At 33.6% G+C, this 17,013-nt stretch overlaps 1 protein-coding gene across 18 annotated transcripts in view; it reads right to left on the reverse strand.

Annotated features, from left to right (window-relative positions):
• LOC148626816 (uncharacterized) overlaps nucleotides 1-17,013 on the reverse strand; it is a 60,134-nt gene that overhangs the window by 27,839 nt on the left and 15,282 nt on the right. For all 18 annotated transcript variants that reach the window (XM_088542605.1, XM_088543222.1, XM_088542694.1 and 15 more), the window contains 11 exons: nucleotides 16,468-16,682; nucleotides 15,431-15,505; nucleotides 14,707-14,754; nucleotides 13,772-14,470; nucleotides 12,382-12,444; nucleotides 11,430-11,744; nucleotides 10,181-10,318; nucleotides 9,471-9,698; nucleotides 8,996-9,061; nucleotides 7,864-7,920; nucleotides 4,956-5,266 (listed from right to left, as the gene is read on the reverse strand). In XM_088542605.1, coding sequence (XP_088398731.1) covers nucleotides 4,956-5,266; nucleotides 7,864-7,920; nucleotides 8,996-9,061; nucleotides 9,471-9,698; nucleotides 10,181-10,318; nucleotides 11,430-11,744; nucleotides 12,382-12,444; nucleotides 13,772-14,470; nucleotides 14,707-14,754; nucleotides 15,431-15,505; nucleotides 16,468-16,682 — 2,215 coding nt within the window. The remainder of the gene's footprint in view (nucleotides 1-4,955; nucleotides 5,267-7,863; nucleotides 7,921-8,995; nucleotides 9,062-9,470; nucleotides 9,699-10,180; nucleotides 10,319-11,429; nucleotides 11,745-12,381; nucleotides 12,445-13,771; nucleotides 14,471-14,706; nucleotides 14,755-15,430; nucleotides 15,506-16,467; nucleotides 16,683-17,013) is intronic.

Genomic DNA, 17,013 nt, shown 5'->3' on the forward strand with positions numbered 1-17,013 from the left:
AGGGGAAGGGTCACCTAGCTGTAACCTAGATTCTTTGTCTACAATGGAGGATGAAGTAATCAATACCAATTTAACCTTTGATCTTAGAAGCATTAAGAGTTTGAGAGGTTGTTACACATTTGTTATCTGTAATACCACAGTGAAAGTCTGACAGATTGTTACATCTGTAATGCCACACTGAGAGTCTGACAGATTGTTACATCTGTAATGCCACAATGAGTCTCGACAGATTGTTACATCTGTAATGCCACAATGAGAGTCTGAGAGATTGTTACATCTGTAAGGCCACATTGAGAGTCTGACAGATGGTTACATCTGTAATGCCACACTGAGAGCCTCGACAGATTGTTACATCTGTAATGCCACACTGAGAGTCTGACAGATTGTTACATCTGTAATGCCACACTGAGAGTCTGACAGATGGTTACATCTGTAATGCCACACTGAGAGTCTGACAGATTGTTACATCTGTAATGCCACACGGAGAGTCTGACAGATTGTTACAACTATAATGCCAAGTAAGAATCTTTTGTATCTTTGACAAAAACAAAAAGTATCAGTTTACAGCACACATCTTTTATGACGAAAAAATAGTTTTAGCTGATGCATAACTGTAAAGAGCTTTTTTTTAAATATCAATTGTATTTAGCTTTGTCCTCCTGTAGGTCACACCTGCCTCAAATTAAATTCAAACTTGTTCAGTGGCAACCTGAAATACTTTATTGCACAGACATTCACAGACCATGTACATCAGAGAATTGACAGATTACTATGAAAATGAACCTTTAACCAAAAAACTGTATGTGTTGCTCAGCAGTGTTTTCTTGGATTAGTTTGGAACCTTCCATACTGTTGGGTCCTTCCCTACATATCTATCATATCAGAGAACTTGAATATAAATTTCTTTAAATAATAATTGGAGTACTCAACAGTGCTAGAACTACCTATTAAATGGTAGGATGTTAACAAAACTGTAAATATTATCACACTTATGATTTTCTATCTCTCAAAACTTTTTGAATATTTAACCTTTTCGCCTTTGTAGGCAAAACCTTAGAACCTACATCAAAGTCAGAATACAATTTTCTATTTAAACACAGATATTAAGATCAAAATTAATAATAAACTCTCCATTTAAATCCTTAACTATACTAGTTTTATTGTGAAGAAGTTTCAATTTTTGATGGTAAAAAGATAAATGATCCTCTGGAGATTTATCAAATTGATTTTAACATAATAACATGCTTGATATGAATTGGAAAATTATTTGCACAACTCAAGTGTAGATCACTTCATTCTAAATGTATATCAACAATGATATAGTTACTTGGTCCAATATCAACTAAACAAGACAAATGACTATCCATACATGTAAAGTTTCCTTTTTATATGTCTGAAAACTGAGACCTAGCTTATTCCAGATTTCAATTCTACCTTTCAGATTTCAAAGAACTTTTCACATTGAACAGATTTAATCATATCATATATCTAGTTTCAATGTTCAGGGCTATATTAATTATCTTACCAAAAACATCACTGAATGTGTCAGCTTTAAATGTTTGTGCAACATCTAATGTAGACCAAAGTGAAAGAAAACCAAACATACTATCAAATCAGATTTTTAACCACTTTAAAAATATAGACAAGGTAATATGAAGTTTCACAGGAGTTCAATATTGACTCCCAACTTTTTACCAACAACTTTGGATTACCATTGAGGTGAGATTAAAAAAAACACACACACATCACAATCACGAACTTAAAAGTCTAGGGAAGAAGCCAAAGCCAAATAAATATTAAAATGAAAAAAACCCAAGAAAACAGTATTTTTAGAAGGCAAGGATGCTTGAAGTAAATGAGGCACTTCCTCAGAAACTGAAAACATGAAACAGATACGGGTATGAGAACATGGACCAGATACAGTATATATTAGGTCATGGACCAGATAATATATGTATGAGAACATGGACCAGATACAGTATATATTAGGTCATGGACCAGATAATATATGTATGAGAACATGGACCAGATACAGTATATATTAGGTCACAGACCAGGTGCAGTATGTATGAGAACATGGACCAGATACAGTGAATTAGGTCACAGACCAGATACTGTATGTATGAGAGCATGGACCAGGTACAGTATATATTAGGTCACGGACCAGATAATATATGTATGAGAACATGGACCAGATACAGTATATATTAGGTCATGGACCAGATAATATATGTATGAGAACATGGACCAGATACAGTATATATTAGGTCACAGACCAGGTGCAGTATGTATGAGAACATGGACCAGATACAGTGAATTAGGTCACAGACCAGATACTGTATGTATGAGAGCATGGACCAGGTACAGTATATATTAGGTCACGGACCAGATACTGTATGTATGAGAGCATGGACCAGGTACAGTATATATCAGGTCATGGACCAGATACTGTATGTATGAGAGCATGGACCAGGTACAGTATATATTAGGTCATAGACCAGGTGCAGTATGTATGAGAACATGGACCAGATACAGTGAATATTAGGTCACAGACCAGATACTGTATGTATGAGAGCATGGACCAGGTACAGTATATATTAGGTCACGGACCAGATACTGTATGTATGAGAGCATGGACCAGGTACAGTATATATTAGGTCACGGACCAGGTACAGTATGTATGAGAGCATGGACCAGATACTGTACGTATGAGAGCATCGACTAGGTACAGTATATACAATGTATTAGGTCATGGATCAGATACTGTATGTATGAGAGCGTGGACCAGATACTGTACGTATGAGAGCATCGACTATGTACAGTATATATTAGGTCACGGACCAGATACTGTATGTATGAGAGCATGGACCAGGTACAGTATATATTAGGTCACGGACCAGGTACAGTATGTATGAGAGCATGGACCAGGTACAGTATATATTAGGTCACGGACCAGGTACAGTATGTATGAGAGCATGGACCAGATACTGTACGTATGAGAGCATCGACTAGGTACAGTATATACAATGTATTAGGTCATGGATCAGATACTGTATGTATGAGAGCATGGACCAGGTACAGTATATATTAGGTCACGGACCAGATACAGTATGTATGAGAGCATGGACCAGGTACAGTATGTATGAGAGCATGGACCAGGTACAGTATATATCAGGTCACGGACCAGGTACAGTATGTATGAGAGCGTGGACCAGGTACAGTATGTATGAGAGCATGGACCAGGTACAGTATGTATGAGAGCGTGGACCAGGTACAGTATGTATGAGAGGGTGGACCAGGTACAGTATGTACCAAAAGCTTACTAAATACTTGCTCAAAGTCCAATATCTAACACTTTCTATACATGCCTATAAACAAGATTTGTAATGGGTAACAAGCCAGAATAAATTTTGAGTAGTTTTCCAATTGAGACGAATGGTGCAGACAGCCAATAAAACAAACTTAACCAGACTTCATATCACTGTGTTCTTTTTATATATGTATGACAGTTGATTGGTATCACCAATCTCTACAGTGCAAAGTTTCATGGTATTTTAAACCTTCTTGAAATATATGGAAGAGCTATACAATATGCAAATTATCAAATTCAATCTACTTTAAGGCCAACAATATGTCAGAGAAACCCTAAACTTGGAATCTTAAGTTTTTTAGAATATTTTTACAGCTTAGAATCATGAATCATGACACACTAAAGTGTTAGAAGCTCCCCAGTGTGAATACAGCCTAACATATACCTTGTACTAAACAAATTCTTGAAATTGGCACCAAGAAGAGAAGCTTTAAAGACACATTTCCTCAAGCCTTTCAAAACTATGTCCCTAAATCAGACATGCATCGTGACTAACATGAAGTAGATAACATATTAGGTGCTTGTTCGAAATAATAAAAACAATACCTTTTCATTTTGAAGGTTAAAGAAAACTCCACTCATAAAAAAAGTTCTCATTTTATAGAGATTTAGTCAATACCATGGAGTTTTCAACAGTCTAAGGATAAAAGTCAATACTAGAACACACAGATCATTGTACCTATAGAATAAATAATTAATACTACACCACCTGTTCAGATGTAGTTACCTGACCAAGGTGACCACTGAATTATCTGGTGTATCTTAGAACTATTGATTAATAATTAATCTCATTAGTGTCAAGGATGAAATTCTTGTATTGTGTGTTATATCATTGTTAATAACCAAATTTAATAGTGCTCCTTCTTTAATCACAGTTTCTCTTTAATTTATCATTTGATCCATGTACCTTTAATTCAGCAGTTGAAGTTAACAATAATAAAAATCAATTAATTAACAGTGCACCAAAAACATGCAATAAGAGTTAAAAAGCTTCCTTCAATCAAGGCAAACATTCTACCAAATAAAAATACTTAAACCCTTCAAGGTGTTATCTTAAGATGTTTGATAGGGGTATACCAAAACACCTGAACAGACTTTAACTAAAATGGGCAGAGCATCAGTAATATTCTATAACTGTAGATGCTAAGAAATGTGAATGCCTAAAAATTGTTCTGTTGGAAGTGACCTACTTTAGAAATGACAGTTAGGAAGTCAAACACAGTATTATAGGAAGTGTTCTGTGCTGGTGTTATAGGAAGTGTTCTGTGCTGGTGTTTTGATTCTTTTCTCTCCTTTAAGATTGAATTCGTCAGCAAGTTTACAATACCCTTCTTACCACAATGCCTTGTATTCAAAAGACATCATTAAATATTCTACTGTGATGTCACTAACATTGTATGTTTCATCTCACCCATGAATACAATAACAAAATCTCAAATATATCCTTGTCTCAAAAGTGAGATCAAACTCTTCCTAAACTGATTTTTCTGTAAAATCATTATATTGACAATATCTTTTCTTTTTCTGCTATGTACTTCCCTTCAGAAAGGATAAAAAACATTCAAAAATGATCTGAATAACTTACTTTTTTTTGTCTGCCTGTCTTAACCCAAAGGACGTTACTTCTTCCACGATTTTACTTGTTACCCCTGTTTGTGTCTCTGCCTTTACTTCCTTCTGTATATGTTCCTCCACAATAGGAGCACCACTGTGGGATGTATTTACAGATGCTGCCAAGAAAGATGTCATGGCTTCTTCAACCACAGGAGCTTTAGCTATAGAGTCTCCAGGAAGGATCAACTGACTATCAACATTGTCCACAGTTTCTGTTACTGGTTTGGACGTGATTGTTTCCCTTTGCAAACTTTTATTCTGTGGGGCACCTGCTTTATAAATCTTAAATGAAAGAGAAATTAAAAGGACATTAATAGTCTCAAATATTTTTTTGTAATTTATCAATGAAAAAAAAATACTCTTTAAATATTCAGGATAACCACAAATTCCAAAAAATAGGTGATATTTCAACTCCATAAATAATCCAAATCTCTGGATTATAAACAAGTATATATTACTCTCAAATTTTTTCTTCTATTTGAGAAATGAGGCATTTATGATATGAAATAGAATAAATGCTGTAATATAATCATAGACATACTCAATGGTCTAAAGTCAGTAAACTATGCTATAAATATCTGTGATATGAAAATAAGCAAGTGACGTAAAAACTTATTAAGTTAAACTGGTAAACAATAGTGGCTTGACTTTGCAATTTCGCAATTAGTTGTAGAATACAAGGAAACAAGACAAAAACACTTAATTGGAAATGAAACCACTATTCAACATAGAATATCTATAGTCTCTATGTTAAAGACACAGCTGAAAATGCAAGACAGAGAAATCTAAGACACCCAAGGGTAAAATTTAAAGCAGGGTTAGAGAAATCTAACACAAAGATGTTTGACAATGTTTGATTCTTTTTCTCACTTTAAGAATTAATTTTGTTATTATTACACCAATTTAGAATGCTCTGCTTGCTGAAACACCTTTGAGTTTATGGGACGTCATAAAACATTTTACTTGACCTCAAATGTTTAATCTCACCCAAGAATGAGATGAGGAAATCTAGCATTGATGAAAACAGGAATGTGATTGTCTCTTTAGTGAGAAAACAATTTCTCATTATAATATTATAACAACTTAATGTGTAAAGTTAATATTGTTTTTAGTCTGCAAATTATCATAATACAAAAATGAGCTAAAAAAGAACAAGCACTTGGCCACAAGACATTTACATATTATAAATATACCACAAGACATTTACTTCAATAATTAAATCAATATTCCTGTTACTGTTAATACAATGTACATGCAACAAAGGTGGATAAGTATAGAAATACAATCTGACAATACATGTAGTAAGATTATATCTGAAATAGAAATTAACCAGACTGAGTATAAATGCACCTATCTATCAATATACATGCTTATCTTTGTCATGTGATAGCTTCATAGGAAAGGAAGTCACTTACTCACAAGCATCTTAATCTTCCTTCATTAATAAATGTTTCATTGGAATACATAATTATAGTCACTTGAACAATAGGCATAAAAAATCATGCCACAAAGAGAATTTTACACAAAACATCTTAAATTGATAATTAGTATAGCAATATCATTTAAAGATATCCATGAATATGTACTATAAGAACTATTTTAGTACACTTAAACATGTGTTTCCCCAACTCAAATGCACCAACAGCACATGCCAGTATGCAGAATTCCATGAAATATAAAGAACATAAATTTGATTTAAGGTCAGAGGTCAAGGTCACATTAAGTCTATTTGTGGTATGTCAGACACCCCTCATGTTGATACAACCATTGCCTAAAATCTAAGCCACATGTCAAAATCATTCCCAAAAAAGTGCAAATGGTTGACCTTAAAGTATGTCAAGGTCACATGAAGGCCTCCATGATACACTGACCCATGGTGACAAATCCATGATAAAATTCACCTAGTAAACAAGAAGTTGTGAAGTAAACCATTTTCCATAAATAAATGTTAATAGTAGACCTTCAAGTCAAGGTTAAGATCAAATAAATATCTCCATAGAATGGGACACATGGCCAAATGGGGATACATCCACATGCAACATATCTTAAATCTTAGGTTTAGGTCAAAAGACCTGGACAATTTTATGTGAAAAATAAGAAAGAAAAGGAGGAGGGAACAAGGAGACAAATGCTCACTAAAACAATGTCTTCTTTCTTTAAAGACAAGACAAGAAAAAACAATCTTTAATTGGCAATTATTGCAATTAGTGGTATAATTGGTATCATACCTTAATCTTCATTAACTTAATCTGCTGTTTTTGTTAAAATGTGCAACATTTGAAGAATAAAAGAACAGAGTTCCAATGTCCCCCACAAAAATTTAAAAAAAAAAGTGAAAAACTTTTAATTCACTGAAATTTTCTAAGTCCAAGGGCCAGAACTTCCATAAAAACCAATCAACCTTAGTCAATCATAATCTGTAACTTCTCATAATAAGACTACATACAAAATAAAAAATTAATTGGTAAAAGCACTACAAAAAAAAAGTGGAAAACTGTAAATTCACTAAAATTTTCTAAGTCCAAGGGCTGTAACTTCCATAAAAAATCATTCAACCGTAACCACAGTCGAACTTAATCTGTAACTCTTCATAATAAGGCCACATAGCAAAAACAAACTTATTTGGTAAAAGCATAACAAAAAAAGCGTGGAAAATGCGGACAAATGGACAGACGGCACGACAGACGCCCTGCATTTCCAGGTCCCCTCGCGACGCATCGTGGGGGACAAATAATTGTCAGCATTGCATTGGTCTAGCTTTTAAATATTTATAGAATATGCATGTAATGAATATTATTAAGGTGACAATGATTTTCCTTGAAGCTATCACACATGCTGACTACAAGCCTCTCTATATAATGAGGTCACACAGATAATACCTCCTTTGACTTGAGGAAGTCTGTAACACTGAGCAGGTTAACCCGCTTCATTTCACACTGTAGTAAACAAATCACCAAATCATTTCATTATTATCATATATTGTTGGGTATTTCTATGTCCCTACATACAAATTATTTTTATGGCGAGACTACAATTAAATGTCTACTTGGATGCAAGACATATTTTCTAAATAATGTGTAAACTTTTTTTTCAACTTTGACTGATAAATGAAACTACTACAAAATGCTAATTTTTTTTAGAAGCCACTTATTTTGTGGTTCTGATAGGAGAAAAATAACTTTGAAGTTTTGTAGAAGTCCACTGTATACAAAAAGACTGCTGTTATAAAAAAAACACCTTTTTAAATCATTTTTCAATTTTCAATTTCATTGAAATCAGCTGTAATGAAGACTGGCCATTGTTATGACAAAAAAAGATACTTTTTGGCCAGTTCTGACACAATTTTTTAAATCTATTATAAAAACTAAGAGTAAAGCTTACTAAAGGATACCACTTGCTCCCTACTTCAGAAACCATAAATATAAACTATGTTGTCAAACAGGAAGTTAATATTGATCAGGGTCAGAGTTGATTCTCATGATATGACTTACGAATACAAAGCTACTGTCAAAATATCAAGTGGCTATTATAAGTTGTTACAAAACAAAATTGTAACAAAAAAAGGTGCAGAAAGATGGACTGTACTCACTATATACTGCCCACTTCCAAAGATATTGAAATACATTCATCCTACTCCATCTGTTAAGGGTTAAGAACAACAAGACTACAACTTACAAAGCACTAGTAAGAAAGAAAATCTACATTGTCATTCTTACCATGTCAGTCTCCTAGAAAGTAAATAATTGTTATAGCTAGCAACAGGATCTCTTTCCTGAGGAAATAGGAAAACTAAAGACATCCAGAACTAGCATTATCATAACTAAAGCTTCAACCAATGCACCAATTAAAGTTTCTACTAATCATATGATTTTTTTTTACTATAATCCATTAACCTTTCCAACCAAGAATTGTTAAAGATAGAAATGAACACATAATTAACATTGAGATGTGCAGGAACTGACACACCAGTGAAACCACCACATTTCTATTCTGCATTCTTAATTTACATACCCTCCTAGGAGAGGTGTTTTCTTCTTCCTTAAATGATTCTTTCTTTGTTATCTTCTGGCTTTCAGTCTGAAAACAAACATTAAAAAGAAATTTTAGCACAGTGAAAGACAAATTTGGTGACTTCTGTAAGATTTTAAGGGTCACTGAAATGTCATTAATTATAAAAGGTTGACCAAAGATATCTAAGCATTCCAAATTTTTTAAGTGAAAAAGGGTCATAATATTTGAATGGAATACACTAAAATCTAACTTTACTTACATATAGTGGTTGAAATCATTGTTCTAAAGCTTAATAAGATTTGATTTTTAAATCATCATTCAGAAACAATGAGGATAACTTTATACACCATTCACTGACTTCTTCAGCATGGTGTTAACACATTGCACAAGAAGGCATCAAGCTTATCAAATAATTTATACATATTCCAAACTTAATACCTGAAATTGAAAGACAGAAACATAACTAAGAGTTTACCTTTATTTCTGGTTGTTTTTCTTCCACTGAATCATCCTCATCCTGATCTTCCTCAGCTTCAATCTGTTGTCTTAAAACTTCCTCCTCCTCCCTTCTCCTCAGCTGTTCTAGTCGCTGTATTTCCTCCCACTCCTCTTGTTGGGCCAATCTTTTAGCTTCCCTCTGTTGTTCTAGCTGTTCTTCCCTTTCCCTCTCCTTTTTTTCTTCTTCTTCCTGCTGTTTCCTAATCTGCTCAATATATAGCAATTTATTAACAAAAACTGAATAAACCCACCATACAACTTGTCTGCTTTAATATCAACAAATCAGAGGAAAAGCCAAAACATTATAGGAAATTCACCAATTCTATGTCAGTTTAAGAAATTCATTGTTAATGACTTCCAATAAAAACTGACTAATATTCATAACTTTTACGAGAAGAACAAACACCGATGGAAACCCTCTGCACAGGTGATTTTAAATCAGAAAAATATCACAGTCAATTCCTATCATTTAGTATCAAAATAAAATGAAAAAATAATCAAATACTGTATATGACATCATTGTTCAAAGTTTAAGTTAAATTTAGGAAATATTTGACAAACATATCTTTAGAAAATCAGAGCACATGTTCTACATAATTTAAAAAAAATAAATTATGGACTCCATAACTAAATTAAAACCTTTGAAAATACTCTGTTGTAGTATATCAACTATAAAAAGTATCAAACCTTGGCTTTTCTGTTCTCTATTTCCCATTCACTAACAGATTCAGATTCTTCATCTTCTTCCACTGAGAAATCTGATCCACGTACTATGGGCGATATACCTATTGGTGGGCTTACATTGTCTATAGCTGGTATAGATTCCTTTAACATAATAATATCATTTCTTTTTTAACATTATTATAAAATTATAAGACATTACTTCAACAATACAAATCTTTTACATCAGATTATAGTTTTTGTTACGAGAACATAGGAAAATTTCACACTTAAATGCATCAATATTAAGCTGTGTACACTTATCCTGAAATTTAAACTACTAATTTGCAATCTAAAACAAAATATTGTGCGTTACAAATACTCCAACTCAATCATTCCTGTCACATCTGGAAATGGAAGACATGGTACAATACTTCATGCATAAGCAATACACCAAATATTTGGGCATTCTCTCCAGTAAAAGCTGAGAAATCTATTATAAAAGTTTCTGTTATGCCTCACCTAAAAACTATAAGTAGATCATAAAACAGGAAATAGATGAGTGAGGAACCAGGGGAGACATGGTACAAGTCATCATGTGAAACAGATGAGTGAGGAACCAGGGGAGACATGGTACAAGTCATCATGTGAAATAGATGAGTGAGGAACCAGGGGAGACATGGTACAAGTCATCATGTGAAATAGATGAGTGAGGAACCAGGGGAGACATGGTACAAGTCATCATGTGAAAGCAATTTACTAAATATCTTAGAATTTCCTCCAATAGAAGCTTAGATATATGTTACAAAAATTTTCATTATGCAGCACATTAAAATTATTAATATAAAAATAAAGATGTGGTATGATTGCCAATGAGACAGTCATCCACCAAAAGCCAAGCAATGGCTTCTATAGGTCACCACACGGTCTTCAATGATGGGCAAAACCCATACCATAAAGCAAGCTGTAAAGGGACCAACATGAATGAAGAGAAACTTTTTTTTTCATAAAAGAGGAAATCTCCAGCTAATCTACAGAAAAAATGTAAAACAAATAACAATTAACAACAATAACCACTGAACCATAGGTTGTAGTATTGTAAACAGTGATGTGTGAGAAACCTTGAAAGGGGAGATAAGCTACATATCACCATTCATAAGAAAAATACCAAATATCTAAGCATTCCCTCCAAAGAAGCTGTGAAATCTATTTCTAAGGGTATTGGTGTCTTACTCTGAACTTATAAACAATATACACCTAAGCCTAAGAAACTCACATCCTCTGAATCCCATTCTGAATCTGACTCCTGTTGGACAAGAACTTCCTCCTGTACATGTATGACTGTTTCTTTTGATCCTTGACTTTCTGTTGTCGTGGTTACATAGCTGGTATGGGATCCTCCCGTCTGCATTAACTCATCTACAGCCTCTCCAATTATCACTCTGGGAAATTTGTCCTCAATCTCTCTAGGTGATATCTCCTCTACCTGTCTAGGAGCCTCCTCCTGAACAGATGTCTCCTCTACTAACTCATCTTCAGATTCTGATTCATCTACATCATCTATACCAATAACTACTGCAGCCTGTGTCAACTATAAAATTCAGTCATCAGAAATAGCAAGTCAAATGAGAGGCAAATTCCAATACCGAGTAAGAACATAACATTATGGCAATTAATTTTCTTGGTTTGACTCAAATTTGTATCAGGCAATATTAATTTAACCATTATAACATATCTGTGACGGGGTTAACCATTGTAACATACATGTGACGGGGTTAACCATTGTAACATACCTGTGACGGGGTTAACCATTGTAACATACCTGTGACGGGGTTAACCATTGTAACATACATGTGAGGGGGTTAACCATTGTAACATACTTGTGACGGGGTTAACCATTGTAACATATCTGTGACAGGGTTAACCATTGTAACATACCTGTGACGGGGTTAACCATTGTAACATACCTGTGACGGGGTTAACCATTGTAACATATCTGTGACGGGGTTAACCATTGTAACATACCTGTGACGGGGTTAACCACTGTAACATACTTGTGACGGGGTTAACCATTGTAACATATCTGTGACAGGGTTAACCATTGTAACATACCTGTGATGGGGTTAACCATTGTAACATATCTGTGACGGGGTTAACCATTGTAACATACCTGTGACGGGGTTAACCACTGTAACATACTTGTGATGGGGTTAACCATTATAACATACCTGTGACGGGGGTCCCCTGGGTGTTGCTGCTTCATTTGTAGAGTCCCAATTACTTCCTGCTGACTGCAATATAACAATAGAAAGGCTACTTACATGGAGGATACATTGGTAGGCTTTTTTATTTAGAGGACTTTATCGACACTATGAAGTATAAAGAGAATGGCTTGTCTACAATAAAAAGTAACTATTGTATCTGAACTTAACCTACTTATACAGTTTGTCATCATGAAGTAAGCATACTACATGTCTGAATAAAAAGAACACAATTATTATAAACACATATCATACAAACCTGAACTAAGAAACTTGAACAGTGACAATTTATCAATAAATTAAAACCATACATGCAGTACAATATAAAAGTGGACTGACAAAATCAATAATCATGCCTATCAACAAGTATGTAGAAACCATGTGTCATAGAACAATAGATAGGTCAAACATACAAAGTCAAACGATACATCAGTGTAAACAAATAGCCATATCAGTATACAATCTAATTAGACCTAACAAAGTTCACATCTAACACTTTCTCTCCCACTTTCACTTGAAGTGCCCATTCCAGAATTCTTGGGTTTTACCTTCAAATAATGCTTTCAAAATCATGAAAGCTGAAAACTTATTGGCTCATCAGAAAGGTCATCAAAACAGATAGTAAAATGGAAGAGTTGTCAGATCTTGTAGTGACTTATAGAACAATAAGTAGGTTTAATTGAATTTTAAATTGGAGTTAATCTCAGAAAGTAAAGGTACTAAGCTAGACATTATTGTAAAAAATAACTAGATCTGTCAATTCAACAGGAGTGCCCTTGTCATAAAAAAAATCTGAAAACAATCAAAGAAGATCAGGATCTGTAATTCATTCGTAAATCTACAGTGTGGAAAATGTTACAGTAATTCTATTATTTACCTGTCAAAGTAAAAACAAAAACAAACACAAAACACTTACAAAAAAAAATAAACTTACAAACATGAACAAGTTTAAATAGAAAATCTGAATAAATGATTCAAAAGAAATTCAAACTCCATGTAATGGTAAAAAATCAGTGGAGAGGAGCAAATTTACTTAAACTGTAACCAAACCAGGTTCACTCACATAAAAAAATAAGTTCAATTTTTGCAAGAAACTTGAATAAATCTGAAGAACAGAATAACAAAGAAGAGTTGAACTATATGTCATGGCAAGTATTACACTTTATCAGACAACACAAATTAAAAAGGAAATTGTGTCTCCACATCAAGTTCATATGACAGGCAGAAATGAGTATAAGTGCTCCATCAGCCCTAGTGAATGTAATGTGTAACTGTTTCACCAAATCATTGGTTGTGATATGTAGGTTTAACTAAAGATAGTGAAGTCCCTCAAACCAACATGAAGACAATATCACACCTCTGAGTAGCCTTCACTCTTCTCAAAGTCATCTACATCATAATCATTGCATTCATCTATATGTGACACTTGACTTTCATCTACAGGTGAATTTTGACCTTCATCTACTGGTGAACTTTGACCTTTATCTACAGGTGAATTTCGACCTATGCCTTGCTCAGAATCAACCCCTTTTGATTTTCTGTCTTCGTCTAGACTTTCTCCTGGAGATGGTAAAACTTGTTTAATAGATTTAGTAATGTCATCTTTATAAGACAAGCTTAACATAGCCCCATTCTCAGCAAATACTTCAGCCACTTCACTGTCAGCTTCCTTATTATCCTCATCATCATCTTGGATGAAAATAGGAGATGGAGTCAGACTGTTTCCTTCTGATGATACTATCCTCTCATTATTGACTTCTACTTCTGTCTGTACATCATCTGTGTCCCAGTCACTGTTAGAGTCACTAAACAAAATGGAGGGTGATTTATCCTCTCTTTTGACCATTGACTGAAGTTCATCCTCACTTTCTTCAATTCTACCCTGTGGTGCCTCTAGCTTTGAGGTTGTTTCAGGTTGATCAGCCTCAGTTAAGTCTGAGGTACTTGTATCCCTGATATGGATAGGAGAATCACCAATACCTCCCAAACTACCATCCCCCTTTATCAAAATAACCTTCCTAGAACTTTCATCTTCACTGTCTATCTGTCCAATATCCTACACAGGTTAATAAACAGTCACATAGTAATGAAAAAATGAATTTCTAAAAGAACAACTTTAACCTAGGTTAAATCTTATAAGATTCCTAAAACAAATAACGAATAGCAGAAGTTTTTACTTATTTTACACTGTTTCCTTCAATATGTTTTTTTCCACAATAATTATCCATTAATACCTATGTATACACTGTAGTGGACCAACACAGTTATTAGAAAATAAATATTACTTCTTACCTTCTGTGGGTCTAACATATCTTCTACATCACTGTCCCATTCAGATGTCTGTAAGTAAGAAAAAAGTTAAATCAACTAAAGACAACATATTCTAGAAATTAAAATAAAAAAAAGTAGCTGATAACTTCATCTTTCTTTGCTAATTACAATCTCACACAATGATTACAATACAAGTACAGAAAAAAAAACTTCTACAAAATAATTATGGGTGACCTGGAATATCCCTGGGACAGACTACTGCTTTTTGTTAAAATCATTCCCTGATGAGGTAAAAAATAACTATAAGAAAATCATAGTTGTGGAGAGACTTAGGGCTTAATTACTAGTTAGGATTGTGTTGTGCACAGGTCAGTCCAGAATGATGGTGCTTCTTAGCATAACGTCTATTAACGTTTTATTGTGTGTAATGTAAACTTTTGCAGAAGGAAAACAAACTTTAGATAGAAAAAACTCAAGACATGGACACAGGACGTACTAGGTAAACAGATAAGTGATAGCTGTGATGTGTTATTGATGTAAACATATGTAAATTAACTCAATTACCATATGTAATAAATCATATTTTGTAAAAGATTCAGCACAACTGTATTTCATTTTGAACTTATTTTACCATTCTGTTCAGTCCAAGTTCACAATACTAGATAGTATGGTTGATAGAGACTGCTGTAATAGTATTGATTTAAAGGAACAGTGAGGTAGAAGATGAGATCAACACTATAGATACCTCTTCATCAGATCTAGGTGCCAGAGGTCCTTGTAACTGTTGAACTGGGTTGGCTGGCTCAGGATTTACTTCATACTGGAAAATAATCACAAAACATGAGTTCAAGTAAAGGAAACAAAAAAATATTCCTTACTATGTCTTTCTATACATAAAAGCTGCATTAGCTGTCATTTTTGTATTTTTTTTCTGTTGAAATATGCCTTAACTTTGAATTATTTCTAATAAATTTTACTTTTCCTTTATAATTTCACAACTAAAATGCATTAAATACATAAAATAGGTCTCTATACACTTATTGTCTTGCAAGACAAAAAAATCGACCTAGATAAATTTGTATGCATGTGACTTCTGGTGACCTTAATCCTTGCATGTGCTGTAAGATTCGCTTCTTTAACAACAAATCTGACTGCAAAGCGAAAATGGATATTCAATGGCAAGGAAGACAGACAGACTCAAGCCATAAAAGAAAAAAGTTCAAATACAACCCAAGGATCCTTTTGAAATTTATGTATTGTGATATTATTTGGCATAAATATGGTCATTATTTATTTGAAAACTACTCAAGAAATACATGAAATGAAAGGAAAACAAGACACATGCTTACCTGTGTGTCCATTATTGTTATTTTTATTTTTTTACCAAGGTTGAAGTATTTTTAACCCAGGTGAATGTCCTGTCGGAAATCTTCGGAGGTAATGGTGAAAAATATTTAGATCAGAGCTATCAATCTTCCCTGATTAAAAAAACATTGTTTTCACAATATTCTGTAGGTATTATCGACATTTATTGCTTCAATTGCATTACTACAAACTTATTTCATTGAATCAGAATGATTCGGTAGAATCAAAACTGAACAAATTTGGCAGCTGATGCTGCTTTAACTAATATAACAAATAAGTCTCAAAATAAAAGCACTGCTGTGCCAGTTATTATTTATTTGCTTAAATTTCATCACAAAAGCTTTGAATTGCTCAGTGTTTTCTTCATGTGGGAGCCCATTTTCAATACAAATGAAACTTTTCAAAGTGCAACCGTACCTGTTTAGATGTTTTGAGTATACTTTTCTGACCCCTAGGTGTTACTGCAGGTTCTGTGGAGTCCCAATCACTATCTTGTTGTTTTACAGTAGGCTGTATGGGTGGTTTAGGGGCATTCTCCAAAGGGAGATCACCTGCTTCAGACATCTCAGAGATATCAGGTGTAGATGTGAAATCATCTCCATCATCCTCTATACCAATGTCCTTCATAAACTCTGTAATACACACAAATCACTCCATTACACATTCTATACAGACAATTATGTCATACAGTTACATTTCTATCTAATACTTGATAAAACCAAAATAAAAATAAACAAAAAATATCTGCAATTTAAAAAAAAATACAATAGCTTCCTCTAATGAGTACAGGTGGAAGTAAAACATGACATACATGTAAAAATATTTAGAAAAGATATTTGTTACATGTACCATATCATAAATAATGTTCATATACTGAACTTTTAAAAACATAACAACGAAAACACAAAACATCATTGTAACTTTGAAATAAATTTATATATAAACTGTCATTACCTATAATAA

The sequence above is a fragment of the Perna viridis genome, chromosome 1 (genome assembly GCF_037379345.1).
Source record: "Perna viridis isolate PV_CMFRI_1.1 ecotype Kerala chromosome 1, ASM3737934v1, whole genome shotgun sequence".
Taxonomy (NCBI): domain Eukaryota; kingdom Metazoa; phylum Mollusca; class Bivalvia; order Mytilida; family Mytilidae; genus Perna; species Perna viridis.